General features: G+C 35.4%; 4 protein-coding genes across 5 annotated transcripts in view; all 4 read right to left on the reverse strand.

Moving 5' to 3' along the window:
* The window catches only part of LOC105165449 (tubby-like F-box protein 7), a gene marked incomplete in the record, with an annotated part of 3,746 nt that extends 221 nt beyond the window's left edge, over positions 1 to 3,525 (reverse strand). Inside the window, 4 exon segments of the mRNA XM_011084465.2 lie at positions 1 to 505; positions 1,172 to 1,301; positions 2,206 to 2,293; positions 2,984 to 3,525. Of these exon segments, the coding sequence (XP_011082767.1) occupies positions 1 to 505; positions 1,172 to 1,301; positions 2,206 to 2,293; positions 2,984 to 3,436 (1,176 nt within the window).
* On the reverse strand, positions 6,224 to 7,541 carry LOC105165450 (protein DOG1-like 4). The gene is made up of 2 exons (XM_011084466.2): positions 7,051 to 7,541; positions 6,224 to 6,554 (listed from the first exon to the last, which is right to left on the reverse strand). The coding sequence occupies exons 1-2, from the start codon at positions 7,501 to 7,503 to the stop codon at positions 6,324 to 6,326; spliced, it is 684 nt and encodes a 227-aa protein (XP_011082768.1). The 5' UTR covers positions 7,504 to 7,541; the 3' UTR covers positions 6,224 to 6,323.
* Positions 8,411 to 13,696, reverse strand: LOC105165452 (protein DOG1-like 1). Of its 2 annotated transcripts, none has more exons than XM_011084469.2 (5): positions 13,568 to 13,696; positions 11,526 to 11,680; positions 11,242 to 11,436; positions 9,612 to 10,037; positions 8,411 to 9,218 (listed from the first exon to the last, which is right to left on the reverse strand). In XM_011084469.2, exons 1-5 carry the CDS (start codon positions 13,581 to 13,583, stop codon positions 8,934 to 8,936), a joined length of 1,077 nt encoding a protein of 358 aa, XP_011082771.1. In that variant the 5' UTR covers positions 13,584 to 13,696; the 3' UTR covers positions 8,411 to 8,933. The 2 variants fall into 2 exon arrangements, with proteins under 2 accessions (XP_011082771.1, XP_011082770.1); XM_011084468.2 differs by having other exon boundaries at positions 9,600 to 10,037.
* On the reverse strand, positions 13,356 to 14,007 carry LOC105165451. The gene is made up of 2 exons (XM_011084467.2): positions 13,847 to 14,007; positions 13,356 to 13,767 (listed from the first exon to the last, which is right to left on the reverse strand). Exons 1-2 carry the CDS (start codon positions 13,917 to 13,919, stop codon positions 13,640 to 13,642), a joined length of 201 nt encoding a protein of 66 aa, XP_011082769.1. The 5' UTR covers positions 13,920 to 14,007; the 3' UTR covers positions 13,356 to 13,639.

Below are 18,440 nucleotides of genomic sequence, written 5' to 3' on the forward strand. Positions count from 1 at the left end.
TCTATAGTCCATCGTGAAAGTGTCGTCTCCTACCTTTCCAAACTGGAGGAGCATCCTTTCCTCATCGCCCTTCCCGCCAGGCTTACTTTGATCCATAGCGGCAACCAGTTGAAAGTTCTTGACCGAGGCGACAGTCACCCTGCCGTGGAAATTCAAGCACCAGCATTCCAGGTGTTCGTGCCATCTTGGAGCTTTGTTTTTCAAGACCAAGTTTCCATGGGTAGAGGAATCTGGTCTCTTCATTTCAGAGTCATCGTCATTACTGTCGGTTGAGGATTCCTCTGAAGATGGGCAGGAAATTGAGCATATCATCCTCCGTGGGCCTCTTGATTTCAAGAGATTAAATTTGTAGGAAACATGCCCAACTTCAAAGTTATCAGATGGGACTTGGGGGCTTATCTGCTTGCTCGCGACTCTACGGCCAGATTTACTGCTCGATGGCTTTGCTCCATCATAGGGTGGTTGGCTATCATAGATTGTGAAATTAGTGCCGAGGAAATCAGACCTGCCATAGTAGAGATGAGGGATTTGGTTACTCAAATTAACCAAGAAGATAAGGGTTAAAACAATCCCAACAAGAACAGTCTCAACTTCCCAATCACATCCTCAAAAGAGTAGTTCCCGAGTATTAGTTAATCTCATATCACAGATATTAAGCCTGCCTGATTGAAAGATGAAGCTTTTCGCCGCAACTGAATTAGCAAAAGTGAAACCTCCAATGAAAATTTTCCCATCTTGTTTTGTGGTCAAGTCGTGTTTAAATAGCCCAATAAGTTGAAGTTACTTCTCTTAAAGACAATTTCTAATTGAAGTGTGTAAAAAGCTGCAATTTGCTGATTCTAGTAGATTTTGTCCCTTTCTATATTAAGGGTTTCCAAGGACTATACAAGAAGCAAACAAGCGAGAGTTACAGTTAAATGGTAAACCAAGTTTCTTACAAAAAAATATAAAAATAAAGAAACAGACCAACAAACAAATACAAATCAGAACTCATAGTACCATCTTTATGTTAATCAAGGTAAACCAGCATTCCCGGTTGCAACGAAACTTTAGATTCTTACTGACTCACTATACAATTAAATCTAGCAAAACTTCTATAATACCAAGAAAAACCGGGATCTAACACGGGGCATCATAGGCTTGCCAAGATTTGGCAGATAGAAATCCTTACCTTAATTTTCCAACATAGGCTTTACTTCCTTGGGATAGATCATCACTATCTAGTGATATAATGTATTCGGTGTGGGCACCAGTTCTATATCTTCGTGCTGCTAGGAGAAACTTTCCTTTGTCCATGAATGCTGTAACAGAAACCCATTTAAATATCAGCTCATAGAGGTACAAACATGAGGAAATCCATAACAATAACGAGGCACAAACTTTGGGGGATGTGTCAAGAATCACTCAAGTCAAATGAGAAACATGATGATAGATATATTTAGCTTATCCTTTGCACTCTAATATCACAAAAGACTAAGTTCATTTACAGCGTAATGATTCTTGCTGTAAATGTTCTAAAACATCGGAACAATATCTGTCTAGATAATTAATTGTTAAGGCTGGAAAACAGCAATCTGAAGACCCATATAAAAGCATGCCTAAATTAACATTTTCATAGCAAAGTGATTCTCTAATGTTTGGAAGGTGTGAGATTGTTCTAGGGTTTCTACATTCAGAAACATCCAATTTAGTTCTATTATCTTATAAAAAATTCACTCAAAAGTTGAATGTTTTGCTGCCCAAATAGATCCAATCAATATAGTTAATAATCATCGAATCAAGTAGCTTTATAACGTAAAACTAATCATTTTGAAAGTCCCTCGCCACAGAAACAATGGCGAAGAAACTACCATTATATAGCCTCAAGCTTCTCTATAGAATGCAATCTCCAAAGCATTTATAGATGAATATTAAGGGATGCTCATAAACGAGTTCTAAATAAAATCAAATACATGAAGTTGTGTTGAAATCTGTTGAGATGATTTCCTTGCTGGATTAAGTATCGAGATCAATTCAGAAAAACACTATTAAAATTAGCAGCAGAAAAATTTCTCTCATCCTCTGTAAATTTAAAGGTTACGCATAGAATATTTACTCAAAACTGAAGCACCTACACACAGGAAAGTAAACAATTATGCAGTGAAGCAACAAACTCTTGGTCAGTGATTATGAATCTTTCAATTCAGAAAAAGAAAGTCTTCATACATGGCGAGAGAGCAAGATACAGGTAAAATGTTGCATTCTTCTTGTCGCGTGTTATAAGACATTGAAGTGGAGAGTCCCGTGGCCCCGGCTGCAGTATATATAAATTTACAATATTTAGGATTTTTCAGTTCAACAAGTAGGTTATATACTTATAATTGTAATCATGACATATTTGAACAGTCACAACCAAAATATGCATTCTCAACACATCAAAACAAGCTGAGAAGATAACATAGAGAAAATCAAGCAGAGAAACAATCGATCCTGATTCACTAATGCAGAAACTCGTATCAATGCACTTTCCAGTTGTTAATGATGGACATTTTGCGCAAGAAACCATTATTTTACGCATCAAAAAATGTCCAAATTTTATCCTACAACACAAAATCAAACCATGCAACCTGTTGAAATCTCACTCATGACTTCTGTCAACTAAAACTGAGATTTTTAGTTCTTTCTAGCATTCTAATGAAGATTTCAAATGTACAAGAATGTCCAAGCAAACAAAAATAAACTACAAAAACTTCAGGTAAGAGAATGATAAAGAGGTCATTTTGTTTCATAATATGCATTCAAGACTTGAAACCGGAACCTAATCATTGACATCACCATTGCAATTACAACCCGAATTGTTAGCAATTCGGAGCCCCAAAATGCAATTAATCAACCAAACAATCTACAGGATGTTCATGTTCTTGACCCATCAAAAGAAATTCAAAAATCTCACCAAAATTCATAATCCCTGCAAGCAATTAAAAAATATATATTAAAATGGGACCTTTTTGAGGGAAGGAGGAAACGTGATTTTGCCGGGCTGATGGCTAGAAGCCTTCTCCACAGCCTCTTTGGTAGCCTCCCTCCACCGCTTGCAGACGCACGCGCAGGCGACGACGTTTTGACGCTGCGGCCATTTGTCCTCGCTGGCTTCCACCCGCTGTATTATTTCCCCCAGCAGCTCCGGCAGCATGTCGGCCCAAGAACCCGACTCAACGAGGCCCGAGTCAAAAGATAAAACGCCATCCCACGGCTGCTCCTGCTGCTGCCGCTGCCGGCTTCCACCATCATCATAATTTTCTTCCTTTTTTTCCTCTCCGCCGAGATTATTACCATCACAACTAGTATTGCAGACGGAGGGGATATTCCAGGATTCTTCAGATTCTTTGCAAGATTTGGAAAGTCCGAAAGAACGATGAACGATTCTCCGCGACAGAAATGATCGCCTCAACGACATCTCGTTTCCAGAGAGAGAGAGAGAGAGAGCGGTGAGAGAGAGAGAGGAATGAGGGGAACCTACAAAAAGAGAGAGGGGAGAGAGAGAGAGAACATCATAGTTTAGGAAACACGAGAGAAATTCATGGACGCGGCATGAGATAAATTGACAGACCTGTCAGCTAAACATTAACCACAGACGAATAGAAGTTAGACCTGTTCCCTGAATCTTAGCGAAGAGACACGTGTGTAAATACCTTTTAGATTTCCAATCCTGAAACAGTGTGAGATTTGGTTAGCAGTTGAATCTATTACCTCCTACGACCAAATTGACTGGCCCACGACGTCGTTTCAGTGGGTAGGGCTGACGGCTTGAACATTTTTCGATTGTGTAATGTCAAAAGCCTTTCGGATCCTAAAATTATCATATAATTAGGTTATTTTAAGTTCAAACGACGTTAATTTATGTGATTATAATTTATAATAGTAATCATAAAATAAATCAATAACAGTTAATTGTCTATTTTAATAATCAATTATTAAGTATTGATAATTAATATGTTAGGCTGAATTTCATGATATTATAGTGTATAAATCAAATGAAATAAAAAAAATACAGGTTAAAAGTAATTTTTGTAATCTGTTTTAAATTAGACACTTTACCAACCTTTTCTAATTTGATGATGGCAGCCAAAAGCTTACGAGGTTGGTGTCATGTCATCGGCCCCATCCTAGTTAACTAAACCAAATTTGAATCAAGCATATCTAATTGGTCTCGTGAAAAAAATGAAATTTTATATCACAAACTTTATTATATTTAGTATATGGTCTCGTGAGATTACCTCCAAATTATATTATATTAAAGATTAATTTTTTAAAAAATAAAAATAAATAATAAAATATGGGTACACGATACATATATATATATGTTAATTAGAATAAAAAAATATAATAAAATTTAAAATAAAAAATTCAGTACGTCTTCTCCGTGACGCTGCAAATTGGATTAGCTGGCGTCCCGACTGGTTTGAAGCGGCCAACATATATGACTGAAAGGGTTCAACAATAAGCGTGTTGAATTTGGTGATGCTTATGTCACAAGTACTGCAATTATTTAGTATTAAACAATGATGACAAATGTACACGATTATAAATAGGGTTATTTGCACTTACATCCTTTTAATTTTTTTACAATTAAAAGAATGCACCCCTTATTTTCTTTTATTGTATTCGTGTCTTTAATTTTAATATCAACGACTTCCAACTTTGTATTAGAGAAGTTGATATTGGAAAAATAAGATAAGATGAATGGTTGAATTGAAGACAAGAAAGTATGGATGAATTTCGAGTAAAACTTTTTAAAACTGCCCCACCCCCACCCCTTAATACACATAACAATAGTTGTTCCTTCAGAGACATCCGATAAATTTGGAACGATACAGAGAAAATTAGCATGGCCCCGATAAAATTGGAATGATACAGAGAAAATTAGCATGGTCCCGATAAAATTGAAATGATACAGAGAAAATTAGCATGGCCCCTATGTAAGGATGACACATAACAATAGTTAATTTCCACAATTACAAACACACATTTACACACACGTGTGGAACCCAAAACAGACACGAGGATAAAGCAGATTGGGGCCGGACCAAATCTTCTTTCTTAATTGAGTCAGTAGGAGACTGGGCCGAATTAGCCCAACCCATCCCTCTGCGCAGTCACTATTATTTTAAAAATCTGGAGGGAAGAGTAGGGGTTAAAAATTGCATTTCCAACCCCCATTTGTTTTGAATTTTGTCCCCTTCAAAAACTAGGATACAGAATCTTCAATTTTGCTCTAAAGCTCCCCTTTGTTAGAGTTATAACTATCTCTCAAAATACTTGTTATAATCATATTATTCTCATTATTTAAAATATTTTTTTAAATGAAAAATAATTTTCTAATCCCTGAACACTGACTTAAAAATTATTATCTTATCCTTCCCCATTTAAAAAAAAACATCTAAAATATAATGTGAGGATGATTAAATAAACAATCTATATGAACAAATTAGTCCATAAGAATATCTTAAAAAAATATATAAAATAATAATTTATAATTCAAAAGACTAATAAACTGATTATTATATTAAAATCAAGAAGATGCTTATAACTTTTTAAAACAATAAAAAGAATATTTATTTTCCCTTGTTAATACTTAAGTCAGCAGCGTGATAGAAAAAATGTTGTAAAATCAAGAAAAATAATGCTCAAAATATTGCATAGAAGCTAAGCAATAATATATGATGTAATCTGCTTAGTCGCGAGACATGTCTGGATTAGTTAGTAATTGGTCATGGTTTCATTAGTTTGAAATAAATTAGTTTATCAGAAAATCCACATATATAACATGTTATTAAAGTAAAACAAAATCCACAAGACTCGAATCCATAATTTTAATTTGCACTCTCAAACTAGGTTTAATCAAAATAAATTATTTGTTATATAATTATCATTTTTTTTATAAATATACACGCGATAAAATATTTATATTTTTATATAATTAATGTAATTTCAACCAAATTTCCAAAAAATCTGATTTAAATTAAAATTTTCCTGGATGCATGAAAATTAACGAGTGAAGCCAAGCCAAATGTTCCCAGGACACGTCCCCAGGCAGGGAGTGACACCCGTCGGCCATGCACCGACGCATAATCCTCCGCCTGGAAAACTGTCCGAAAGAGCGCTGACCGTTGCATCATTACCAGAAAACTCCATCACTTGCCCCAAAAATAAAACAATTAAAAATCCCACAGGACAGGAAACAAACTTCAAATTCACCCGAAATTGATGTAATTAATTGCTGTCTAGTTATAAGCTTCTTACAATTACCAAATGTACATGATCACATGCACATGAGTCATCGATCAACTGCTTCCTCGTTCACGGTCTACCCGAATGCCCCATCCACGAACCCCGAAGTGCAGCTCCGCCGCCGCTACCAAGAACTCCGCCGCCTGCTGCGGCGTCAGCAGCTCCACCAGGGTTTCTATCGTCTTCAGCCGCAGCTGGTCCGCCCTCTCGAGAATCTTCGCCAGTTTTTCCATTTTCCGGTCGCCGTCTCCGTACTTCGTCCCCAGAATATCAGTCGTATCGTCCTATACATATATGTATGATCAAACCACACGGAATTCCAATACCGTATGCGATTAGTTCTCGTAATTTACGTTAAGATTATCGAATTTATTACTAATTAAGGAGAAATTAAGAAAAAAATTTAAAAAAAAATCAAAACGAGTCGTTTGTTTAGACTTTCTTGGTTCTTGACCCCTCAAAATTTATCTAATGTTCGAGTCACACACACACACACACACTAATAATAGTAAAAGTTCAACAATTTAGTAGAAGTATGTGTGTATTAATTGATAATAATTAATAAAAGTTTTAGCAATCCAAGAACTTCGCGTAGAATCTTCTATTTAAATGATTTTCTTTTTTAATTGGATACACGATAAATTAATATAATAAATCCGCCTGTCAGATTTATGCAAAATGCTGCAGATCAACATTAAATGTAATGGTAATTAACTAATCAATTGAACTCCTACTTATTATTATTAATGTGGTAGTTAATTATGTTGGAAGCATGCATGCCTGCCAGTCGGAGAGCTCATCGGTGATATCATTCTCTTGTTGTACGGTCTCAATTTGAAGCTCGCTAACACGGCGGAACTGCCCCGGGGAGAGGTCGCCGAGGTCGCCGGTGTGGAAGCCACGGAGGATGTCCACCACGTGGGACTCAAACAGGATGCTGGACTCCGTGTAGACGAGGTGGAAGGCGGTGGTGGGCCGCCACCCGCCGATCCAATGGAGCGACCTCTCCAGTGAGGTGGTCCATGGGGCGGAGAAGAAAGCTAGCACATCGTGCTTGGCGGCGGCGGACTTGGCTCTGTAGTACTCCGCGTAGTGGGACATGGCCTTATGGACGAGCTGGCGGAGCTGGAGGTGGTGTTCCTCGGTGGTGGGTGGGATGGGGGCTTCACTGAGCTGCTGCACCAGCTGCCTGAGCTGCTCAAACCAGGTGTCGTAAAAGCGCTGGAAAAGCATTATCTTGTGGGTGGGTGGGTGGGTGAGAGAAAAGGGGAGAGAGAGCGAGAGAGAGAGAGAGAGAGAGCGGGTGGTGGCGCGGGGCTGTGGGGGGTTTGGGTGGAATGAGGGTTTATAGAGAGGCACGTTAGTGAAAAGGGTGGCTCTTTTAGCGGCGCGTGCCACACAGTTGGAAGCAGACTATTCGTTGTTCCTATGACTCTTGGCAACTCATCAGTAGAATATTCTTGTTTTCAATTAAATTTTATTACTTCTATGAAAGTAAATATCATTATATGTTATTGTTGCTGTTACCTCATCATGTTCCAAAAAAATATTAAATAATTAAAAAACAGATTTTAGATTGGGGTAAATACTGATTTTTGTTCAATTTTTTCTTCAATTCGATAAAGAAATTAATTAATGAAGAGATTTATTTATTAAATAAAAACAAACTTCAAATGTGTTAGATATAATTTTTTAAATTATATTAAATCTACGTATAATTACACCAAACCTTTGAGGAGCGGAGTATAATTATCCCAAATTATTAAAACTCATTTGAAAAATTGATAATCTAAACTAATTATCTAATTAATGCAATATATTTAAATGTAATTGACCTATAATTAAAAAAATAATAACTAATTATATGATAAATATATTATACTTATCATTAATTTAAATAATTCGACTCATTTTTCATATTTTGGACCATGTCTATTGTATTCGGCCCGATTTAAGCGCGGAATGATTATTTTTTGGACTCTTTATTGTATATTTTAATAATATTTATCTTTTACTCTATACGTTATGTATATAATTTTTTTTAAAAAAATATAATATATTATTTTGATCCACATAGTTATATATATTAAGTAAAATAAAAAAAATATAATATGATTTGAAATAAAAGACACAATTGGTACATAATATAGGGCTAATTGGATTCACTGAATTCTGGACCGCAAAAGGGAACCACGCATGTAGAGTACCAACGAGATTCACTTGAAATTTATCTTACAAGACAGAATAATCCAAGTGATGGAAATCCTGAAATGCAAACAAGTTTATCAACCGACCCCAACAAACAAATAATTAAGGTGAAACAAGCATTTCATTAAAGAAAGAGTCGTACATCTCCAGGCTCTCTTGTTCGAGGGACGGCGGCGGCTGCACTCTTGATTTTCATCCATCAACAATTCTACCCTCCGCCGCCACAACGATGCACCACCCTAACACGCCAAGCTTGGAGAAAACCACACCCGCCACGGAATAAAAGACAAAGGCCCTTAATTACAATAAACACATCCGGGCTACTTTATTAATGGCGAACTCACACACTCCCATGGCCAAGTTATTATTTTGTTCCACTCAAACAGCTACTTCACACACTCACACACAGACGTACACACACACACACACATATATATATATATATATATATTTGATCATGGAGCTGCAGGTTTTCTCAACTGGAGCTCCTTTGTCTTGCCCCACTCATGCATGGAGAGGTGAAGTTTCTTGATGGAGATTAGAAGATCTACGCCCTGGAATGGGGTGAGAATGGCCATCAACTCCTTCAACGTGCTGATCCTGAGCTTATCAGCGTCTGCCAGAATGCTTGCCAGCGACAGAGAATGCGCATCCATGGCCCGGACTAGCTCCTTACTCCACTCCCCCACCCGCCCTGCGCTCGTCGCTAACATTGCCAGAGGTTCATCTGCTATTTCCTCCTGCATATATAGATTTCACATCCATATATAACATCAGCTTTTGATATATAATCTGGGTTTATTCATCCTTTTTCAGCAATATACCTACATACTACTATCATGGGATTAGTTAGTACTGCAAACGGAGAAACATTTCTATGGCTAATTAATTTCTTATGGACATCAATCTTTGTGTTTTGTAGTAGTAAACAAAGATTATGCTCAATTTTCGCATTCAAAGAACCTTATATTATTGATCGTCAATATGACCAAATTTATGTTGTTATGATGAGTTAAACCCGATAATCAAGTTTGATCATAGTAGCCTCAGCAATCTTAGTGATGAGTTCTTTTTTTGACAGAAAACTTATAAGGGAAACGCAGCAGAGAAAACCATTATGCCTGTAAACTTGCCATCCTGGTGCTCATCATATCTTCCTCTCTCACAGTCTTGCAATGCAAAGTGTTGATCATCTCCATCTGGTGGGCAGAAATATCAGCCAAGTTGCCCTTTCTTTCGCCCCGGAGGATCTCACTCAGCTGGCCACTCAGCTCCGTGCCACAAACGGAGTACACGAGCCTGAAGGCGAGCGATGGCCTGCAGCCACCGATCCAAAAGAAGGCAGTCTCAAAGGAGGTGCACCAGGTTGGGTAAAAGAACGACGGGGCGTAGTGCTGTGCCATCAGAGCTCGCCTTCCGTGGTACTCTTCAAAGTGTTTGATGCTCTTCTCCACGAGCGGCTTCAGCTCGTCGTCAGGCACCTTGCAGTTCAGGGAGAGTGCATTGACGAGCTCCCCCAGGTCCTGGTGCTGCTGGAGGATCCAGTTCTGGAAACAGCACTGGAAATGGTCGTGATTTAAGTCAGCCATCAGGCGGCTGGCGGGGATTTTATGTGGAAAATCTGTGTGTTCTCTGGGTTGGGATATGAGGTTTGTGATGAGTCTTGAGTATGGATTTATAATAACAGGTTGATTACAGTAACTGTAATTATTTACTACACCGTTCAAATCTATGTCATGCGACGTGAATGTATATTAGGGATATTATACTTATATTTTTTTATTTATTATCTTTTTATACAAATCATTTCTATTTTTTCAAAAATTACATAAATCATCCCTGATAGGTTTTAAAATAAAAAGAATATCCCTATTGACCAATTAAATTTTAATTTACTTTTTCAATAACAAAATTATCCTCATGGTGTTTCTGTAATTGACACAAAATTTGTATCACGATATTACAAACAGTTGTTTGTGAGTAAAAAGATCTTTCTTTTATATATATATATATGTATATAAGTATAGATAGATGGTATAGATATATAGATAAGAAATATAATCAATTCTAAGGAAAAAAAAGTTTAATTATATTATTTTAGAATAATTATATTGCTCACCCTGATATTTGGTGTAATTACACATAGAACTCCTATGATCCTTCATGTTTGTTTTGTGTACTAAATAGATCCACGTTAGTCAAAATTCACCGAATTTGTTGATTAACAAAAAATTGAATGAAAATATATATTTACCCCTGACTAACCTGCTTTTCACTTATTGCAAGTTAAATAAGTATTTTCTAATCAAAATAATAAAAATGAAGATATACCTACTCACATGCATTACCGAGTAAAGATTTATAAAGATAATTCGGTCATAAAAAAATTATTTGACATGTAATAGGTCAATAATAAGTAAATCAAGGTAAATATAGATTTACATTCAATTTTTTTTTATTAATATTAGAAAATGATGAATTTTAACTGGTTGAGGGTTCAATTTGTTTTTGTTTGTTAGACAAATACAAATGTCAGAGTAGTAGAGATGTAATTTCTAAACCACATAAATTTACGTACAATTACACCAAACTTCAGGCAATGCAGCGCATTTTAATAGCAAAAACTTAAAAAGTGCAACTTTTGTCCTTGTGAAAGAAAGAGAGATATTCAGCATCTACGTCAAACTTGCATACTATTTGTTGATTTAATAGCATGGTGTGGTGGAACTAAAAGCGGTGTGCAGCTCTTGTTTGTTGATTTACCATTAGCTTCAAGGCGAGCAGTGGAGTTGATGTGTTGAGAGTCTGAGTCATCCAAAGCAGCCAAACAAGAATTTTGTCCCGGAATGAAATGGGTGAAGAATCATGTACAGGAGCTGGAATCTTGTGAAAAGGGGAAGGTCTTTGTCTTCTACATGGGGAAAATACTGAAAACAAGCGGAAGGCTCCAAACCCACGCTGTTAAAGGAAATGAAAGCAGCCAATCATGGTTAAAGTGTATAATATCTCAGCAGTTAAATAAAAAATTAACCAAGTGCAGTTTCTACTTTGTGAAATGGATGATCCTCAAAATGTGCAGGACGGAGCCAAGCACTAGTTTCAAGCCCATGTCTCGCAGAAGTCACATGGAGGATAATAGAAATGAGGAAAGCAACCAAAAGTTCGAGTTTAACCAAGGGTTGACGTAAATCCAGAGATGAAACTGCACATATATAATCACTCATTCATCTATTTACCCACAGCAATCGACAACAATGAGTTTATAGTCAAAGATTAGCTGAATTAACTAACAAAAGCAGATAATCCGTCATTTACATATGCACAGATGTCGTGAAGAATCAAAGCTAAGCACTAGTCAGAAGTAGCTTATGTCAATGACATATACTTAGCTGGGATGAGAATTCAGTAAAAGAAATTGTTTTCTTGGCATTAGATAGAGGTTTATGTCATTGCTGACCACTGCCCTTACAGCTGCACTGGGTATTTGCTTTCCCTTCTCTACCCTGAAAGGTAAAGATACAAAATTTACTTGAATTCATTGCATTTAGTTGTCAGAGCCTACTTCACACCTCATTGCCATATCAAGGGGTGCATTTCAGAACATGGAGTGTATGTAACTAGGCATTTGGTGAGTGTGAAAGAGATAATCCACTCTCCTAAAAGCTCGACCACGACATATACACAATGAATATTCATCACTCATCTGAGAAGAAGTAAAATTGGGGGGTGGGGGATATCATCTGTGTAAAGAACAACCAGAAACCCCATTGTTCATTTTGCATTCCTTCTTCGGAAATCAGCATGAAAGTTGTATTACATGATATGCTTTTTTTGTCTTGATTAAATTATGTTCAGTAAAAACACCTCAAACTCTCCTAGTTACTGTTGTGGCTTAGAAGTACTAAACACTCAAGTATCACTAAAGCTCTCCTACAGTTAGATGCTACAGAGGTATGAGTAAATGTGAGTTACAGAGAATAGATAACTTGGATGCAGCACAAAAAAGCTAAAACATAACCAAATTGTGGTAAATAATAGGATAACAACAAAGAACTGGGCCCATTGCACAAAATCAATAATTGCACATTTTTAAGACTCAACTCCTTGCGGAAGGACAGAATAGTCTGATACTGTAGATGGACTAGGTCCCCCAAGGAAAGAAATCAATGATGCTTCCCAAGTGAAATCCAGATGCTGGCATCATAGCTGCTAAATATGTTCATAACATTTGTCCCGGTTGGATGTTTAATCTGTAGCTAGCATCAGATTTCACTGTTATATTAAACCAGAAGCAAGTTTCCACAAATACAAAATCTAATAAGGGACCTTTAAGAATGCCTAATCTAAATAAGGAAGTGAATTGCTATTTGGATAAGATGGAATTCATTTATAATAAAGATTGAATTTCTGTGTTAATCCTCATGACTTTGATGCAGATATGGACCTACATAACAAGCATACTGATATAGATATGGCGGTTCTGATGATCAATATACTCCTCATGGTAGGCGAGGGGTACTGAATTTGAACTTCCTATAGAATCAAGGTCATAATGTACAGTTGAAGCATTGAGTGATTAATTTCTGGAAGTTCTGGATTAAGGTTTTCCCAGTTTTCCTGTACTGGAGTTTAGGCTTTATATCGTCCTCCTAACTCTTCTTTCTGTCTAATTAATTAAAGGATAAGAGTCATGACTAACAATTCTCACACCAAAAAACAGAGTGAAGGGAAAAGGTATCACATTGTGATGGCTTAAAGAAAAGATTACAAGAAGCCTAATTGTTGATATTGAGACTGTATCACCATAAGAAGAACCAGTATCGAATCAATCAAACTAATGCACACAAAAAGCTTAAAACCAGCTGTAACCAAGAAGCTTTAACAATATCCAAAATTCATAACAACAATCATCATATATTCATATAGTCAGAAACATTAGACTTAGTATCCTTACACAAGCCAAAAAAATAACAATAACAAAAGCATAACAAACAGTTCATAAAAACAAATACTAAAGCATTAATCAACTCACTATTTAAACATCCGTGATCCCGATTATGTAAAGCACAAAACAAATTAAATACAAGACCTTGATTATCCGACATAAGTGCTTGGTAAGAAAAAACTCCCACCCCCTCCCCACCGGAAGAGAAGATTGAGTCTATTCAACAGCCCTTTGTACCACATCTGACGGGTTCTCCACAGAAGGCCCATTTAGCTGTTGCTGCTTCTGAATCATTGCCTTTCTTTCTAAATCCTTCCACTTGTTAATCCCGGCAGTGCACAGAACTACACACAAAACCCGTACTGTTAGACGCCCGCAAAAGGCATAAAAAATTCAAGAGATATGTAAACATTGTATCGGTACCTCCGGCGCCGACGAAGTACAGAAGTCGAACGAGCTTGGGAGCAACCTCTTCGCCCGCAGGTACGGGTATCATCTCTAATTCTCTGTCTGCCTGTGAGGGCTGAATGCCGAAACGGGCTTTTACTGATTGGGCTGTGGATTTTGTTCGGGTGCTTTGAGCAGTTCTTGGGCCCGAGATCCAGAACTGGTGAAGTTTAAGGTGTTATTTTTTATTTTATATTTTTGGCTAAATTACACTTTGTGATTTGAATTGTACCAATTTTTACATTTTGCTATTCGATTTTTTTCATGTCAACTTACCATTTTACTTTTCAAAATTTGCACATTGCCGTATATGACCGTCTTTCTATTAATTTTTATGTCGGAAAAAAATCATATGCTGTACATATGTAAAAAAATATCACATCATATAACCCTTAAATATTACATGTGTCCCTTATAAGACACTCCAATGGTTTGGGGCTCAACATTTCATTGTGGAGATGCTAGATTCAAAATTCATTGATAGCGTGTGTGGGTGTGTACGTGCGTGGGTTATTAAAAATAAATAAATAAATATCACATTTGATTTTAAATACAAAAATGTAAAATGGTCATAAATTAGATGAAAACCCAATAGAATTAGCTCGTTATTACATGGACGTTAAAATCAGAAAAATATTTATAATTTTTCAAACAACAAAAATGTATTTATAATTATGAAAATTTTCAAAAAAGGTAGCTATAATTTATCTTTCTTTTTAACAAATATATAATACATATATATATATATATATTGGTAAAATTAGTGGTTGAACGCCCTTTAAATTTCAAGAATCATATATATTGGTAAAATGTGTGGTTGAACGCCCTTTAAATTTCAAGAATCATATGTACAATAAAAAAAGAGAATGATATCAGCTATGTTATATTAGTATAATTAATCTATATCTCGGTGATACTATAATTTACATTAATTGCATACAGATAGAAAGAAACTCTCTTTTAATTGGCATGTGATGCCAGGAAGAAATGGTGCTTTAATCCATTTGGACTAGAAAGTAGTGAAAAGGAATGCTAGACATGAAGGGAGTTTTATTCCTCATTTTTATTGTGTACAAATCAGATATTAATATTGAACTAAAATTCTAAATAGAAAAATAAAATTGTTCTTTCAGCTAAATTTGTAGCATGAAGATGAAACTTGTAGTATCAAGCTTAAGTTGCCTTCTCCTGTAGGCAGAGCTCAAATTTTATAGATAACCATAAGTCGAAAGGAAAAAATTGAATTCCCCGTAGAATTGATGAGACATTATCTTAAAGTAGTTACATAAGGTTGAATCCCCTACGAATTTGATGGAAGGTCATCTTCCAGTGATTGGGGGATCCAGGATCCTTGAGGGTGGTTGGAGCTTACTGTGAATAAAGGTATTTTCAAATATAAGAATACCTTTTGAAATTTTTGACTAGTTGGTTCAGGAGACACTTTCTCCCAATCGGGCTATAAGCTTTATTCCCTTTGGAGGGGAGGCACGTGTCCCTATGGAGGCAATTGATTCTTATATGATGTTGTGGGATGTGTCGTAAGAAATTCTATATGGATGTGGCCTACATTACTAGTGGATGATATGTGATATGAGTTTTGACTTTAATATGTGAATTCCAAATCCCAAAAATTTTTTGAGGGCCTATGAAGCCCTTTTGGATTTGGGCCTCTTCGAATTTGGGCCAATTAAATTTCTTTGGTCAATTTATTTGTTGACAGTGCTTCTATTTGATTTCCCAGAAGCTCTTTGAGAGCAAATCGGACCTTGCATTCTTTTGAAGTTTGAACTATTACGAATTTAATATTTTTTTTTATATATATTTTTGAACCACTTAAACCTTTTTAAATTAACATATTTTTATGAGCATCATTTAATGGAACCACCAAACTACTTTATTTTTTAATGGAATGTATAATGGAGTTGAGCACTTTTGAAAAGATAGAAATCAATCACTATCTTACCTACCTTAAGATGTGATTGTTGTAATAATATTGGATAATATCTTACTTAAATTTGACATAATAAATATTGTATGATTATTATTGTTTTAGTTGAGGTAGTGAGAATTGGTTTCATTAGATTAAAATATTATGTATGAAGCAAAAGGAAAAAGGAAATTAGTATACTTGATATATTTGATTGAGCCAAGACAGGGACAAACGATTGAGTCCCATATTTTTCACTCTAACTTCGAAATGCGGTCCTATTTGTATTGGATATGGTTACCTCAATGCTCATTGCTATGGTCTCATCGTTAAAATCGAATATAATTGTATTTATAACATTAACGTGTATCCCATATTATACATAAAATTAAATTAATTAATTAAAATTATATTCACAACATTGGTTCGAACTTTAAATTTCCACATGATTAATTAATTATATTCATGATATTAATTTGAATTTTAATTCTAACATAATTAAGTTTTAATGATAATAATTCAACTATAAAAATCTTAATGGACACACAAACATATGCACCCCATCCTCGTTTCCTATTTACTCTACCAAATATATATATATATATATATATATATAATAAAGTGCACTTTATTTCCACCAAATTGGATAAAAATCATACGAAAACTTTGATTAAGACGTAGTTTAGTGAAAATCGATCGATCACCTAATAAATATAATTTTGTTTATGGTATTTTTAGTTGAATTATGATTAGAATTTCAACAAAATAATTGAAATGTAATTTAAAATTGCAGCAGTGGGCGTTAAGTACTCTGCACCTCATCTTTGGAAATTGAGACATCAAATCCCTCATTTCGCACTCAAATAAAACGTCATGAATTCATTCAAAGATAATACTAAAAAGTTCTATCCATGACATATACCGCGTTACACTAACTACTATGACTTCTTGTAAATTAGACGTGGCACCATACGTTTCTTGGTTTACCTTCAAATCTTCAAAATAAATTGACCCGCACGTTTTCAAAATTTTCTTTCTTGAAAAATGGGGATGATTAATTTAATAATGAAGTTAGTGAATAAATTTATTTTCGTCAACTTAAATCATAATAATTAATTGATTATGACATGCGATACATACAAAAAAATTCATGATACGTACATAGTGGTTGATGGCGTTCAATTATCGTCCAACTATGTTTAATTAATCAATTAAATATTTGTCAGTGAGATAGTATGTTTTTTGGATGAAATGATGCATCAATTTGGATAAAAAGTCATAACTTTTTGCAAGCATCTTTCTTAATTGGACTTGTTGATTCAATAACAAATTTCCAACTTCTATAAATAGACTCCACTATTCATTTTATTTTCATAAAATCATTCAATAACATTCTTAAGTAGTAAAAACCTTTTGTAAGTATAGTATCAATTATTTTCTGGTTTGTTGTTTTTAAAGTTTGTAGTGCTGCTACTTTGAAATTGTAAAGTCGTTGTATCTTAAGCAATTGCCGTCGCATTTATCACTAGAGCAAGGCAGCTTAAATGCAATTTTTTTTCCTGTATCATTTGTATTTTGGCGTTTTAATCATTTATTTTTTTAAGGTAGCAAATAGATCCTGTAATTTTTTAATTTTTTGTGATGTCGATCCTTCAGTTGTCGAAATTTGTAAATATTACAGGAAAAGAAGCATGTGTTGTAGCACCCCCTACTCGCTACATCTAATCATTTCTATTTCATCCTTTCTTTAATCAACATTCATTCTATAAGTAATTCTATTTCAATCAGTAAAATAAATTCTAATTTATCAGCAATATATATATCACAAAAGGTATTAGATATCACCAAAAGTAACATTTACCCTCACTACATGTTCTCGTGTACATAACCTCAAGGAAATCATACCACAACTTTAAACACAAATCCCGATAAAAGACCAGAATATTTAACAACCCAACAATCAAAAACTCTGGCTTCAGAAGTCACGGCTGACCCACCTAATAAAGACGACGGCAACGCTCAAAGTCAATGTGGCTAGTCAGTGTGACCTATCTCCTGAAAAGTACGTGGCAAGGAATGAGCTGTCTACTCAATAAGTATAGCTGATCAGTTTATATATACATACAGGCAACAATTTCACGTACATGCAGTCACATCGACTAACAGTCATTGTCAATAGCAACAACAAATATAAGCAGTAATACCTATTCACAATTATAAATCAATCTATGACACAATATTCAACATTATCGTTTATTAGCTAAGGGCCCCACTTACTCTAATTGGTATACATCAGTCAATGGTTTCGCCGGCCATCATCATATCATATACAGCACAGGATACCCGTTGTGTGATATCCCCACACTCTTTTACTTCAGCTGTGTAGCAATATAGCACAGGACATCACAACAAACATGGTACCCCCACACCACCCCAGTGTGTAGCTAACAAGCACAGGATATTCCCTGCTGCCCCGGAATACCCCGGTACCCTACGCGCCATGGTACCTAGCTTAATTCACATATTTTTCATATCTCAATATCAATCACATTTTCATAAACCATTGACTGTGGTTCCAACTAGGTAAGCATCATCTTTTATTTCAACTCACGATCATCATTCTTTTCTTTATAATAATCACTT

Source organism: Sesamum indicum, linkage group LG6, assembly GCF_000512975.1.
Source record: "Sesamum indicum cultivar Zhongzhi No. 13 linkage group LG6, S_indicum_v1.0, whole genome shotgun sequence".
NCBI classification, from domain to species: Eukaryota; Viridiplantae; Streptophyta; class Magnoliopsida; order Lamiales; family Pedaliaceae; genus Sesamum; species Sesamum indicum.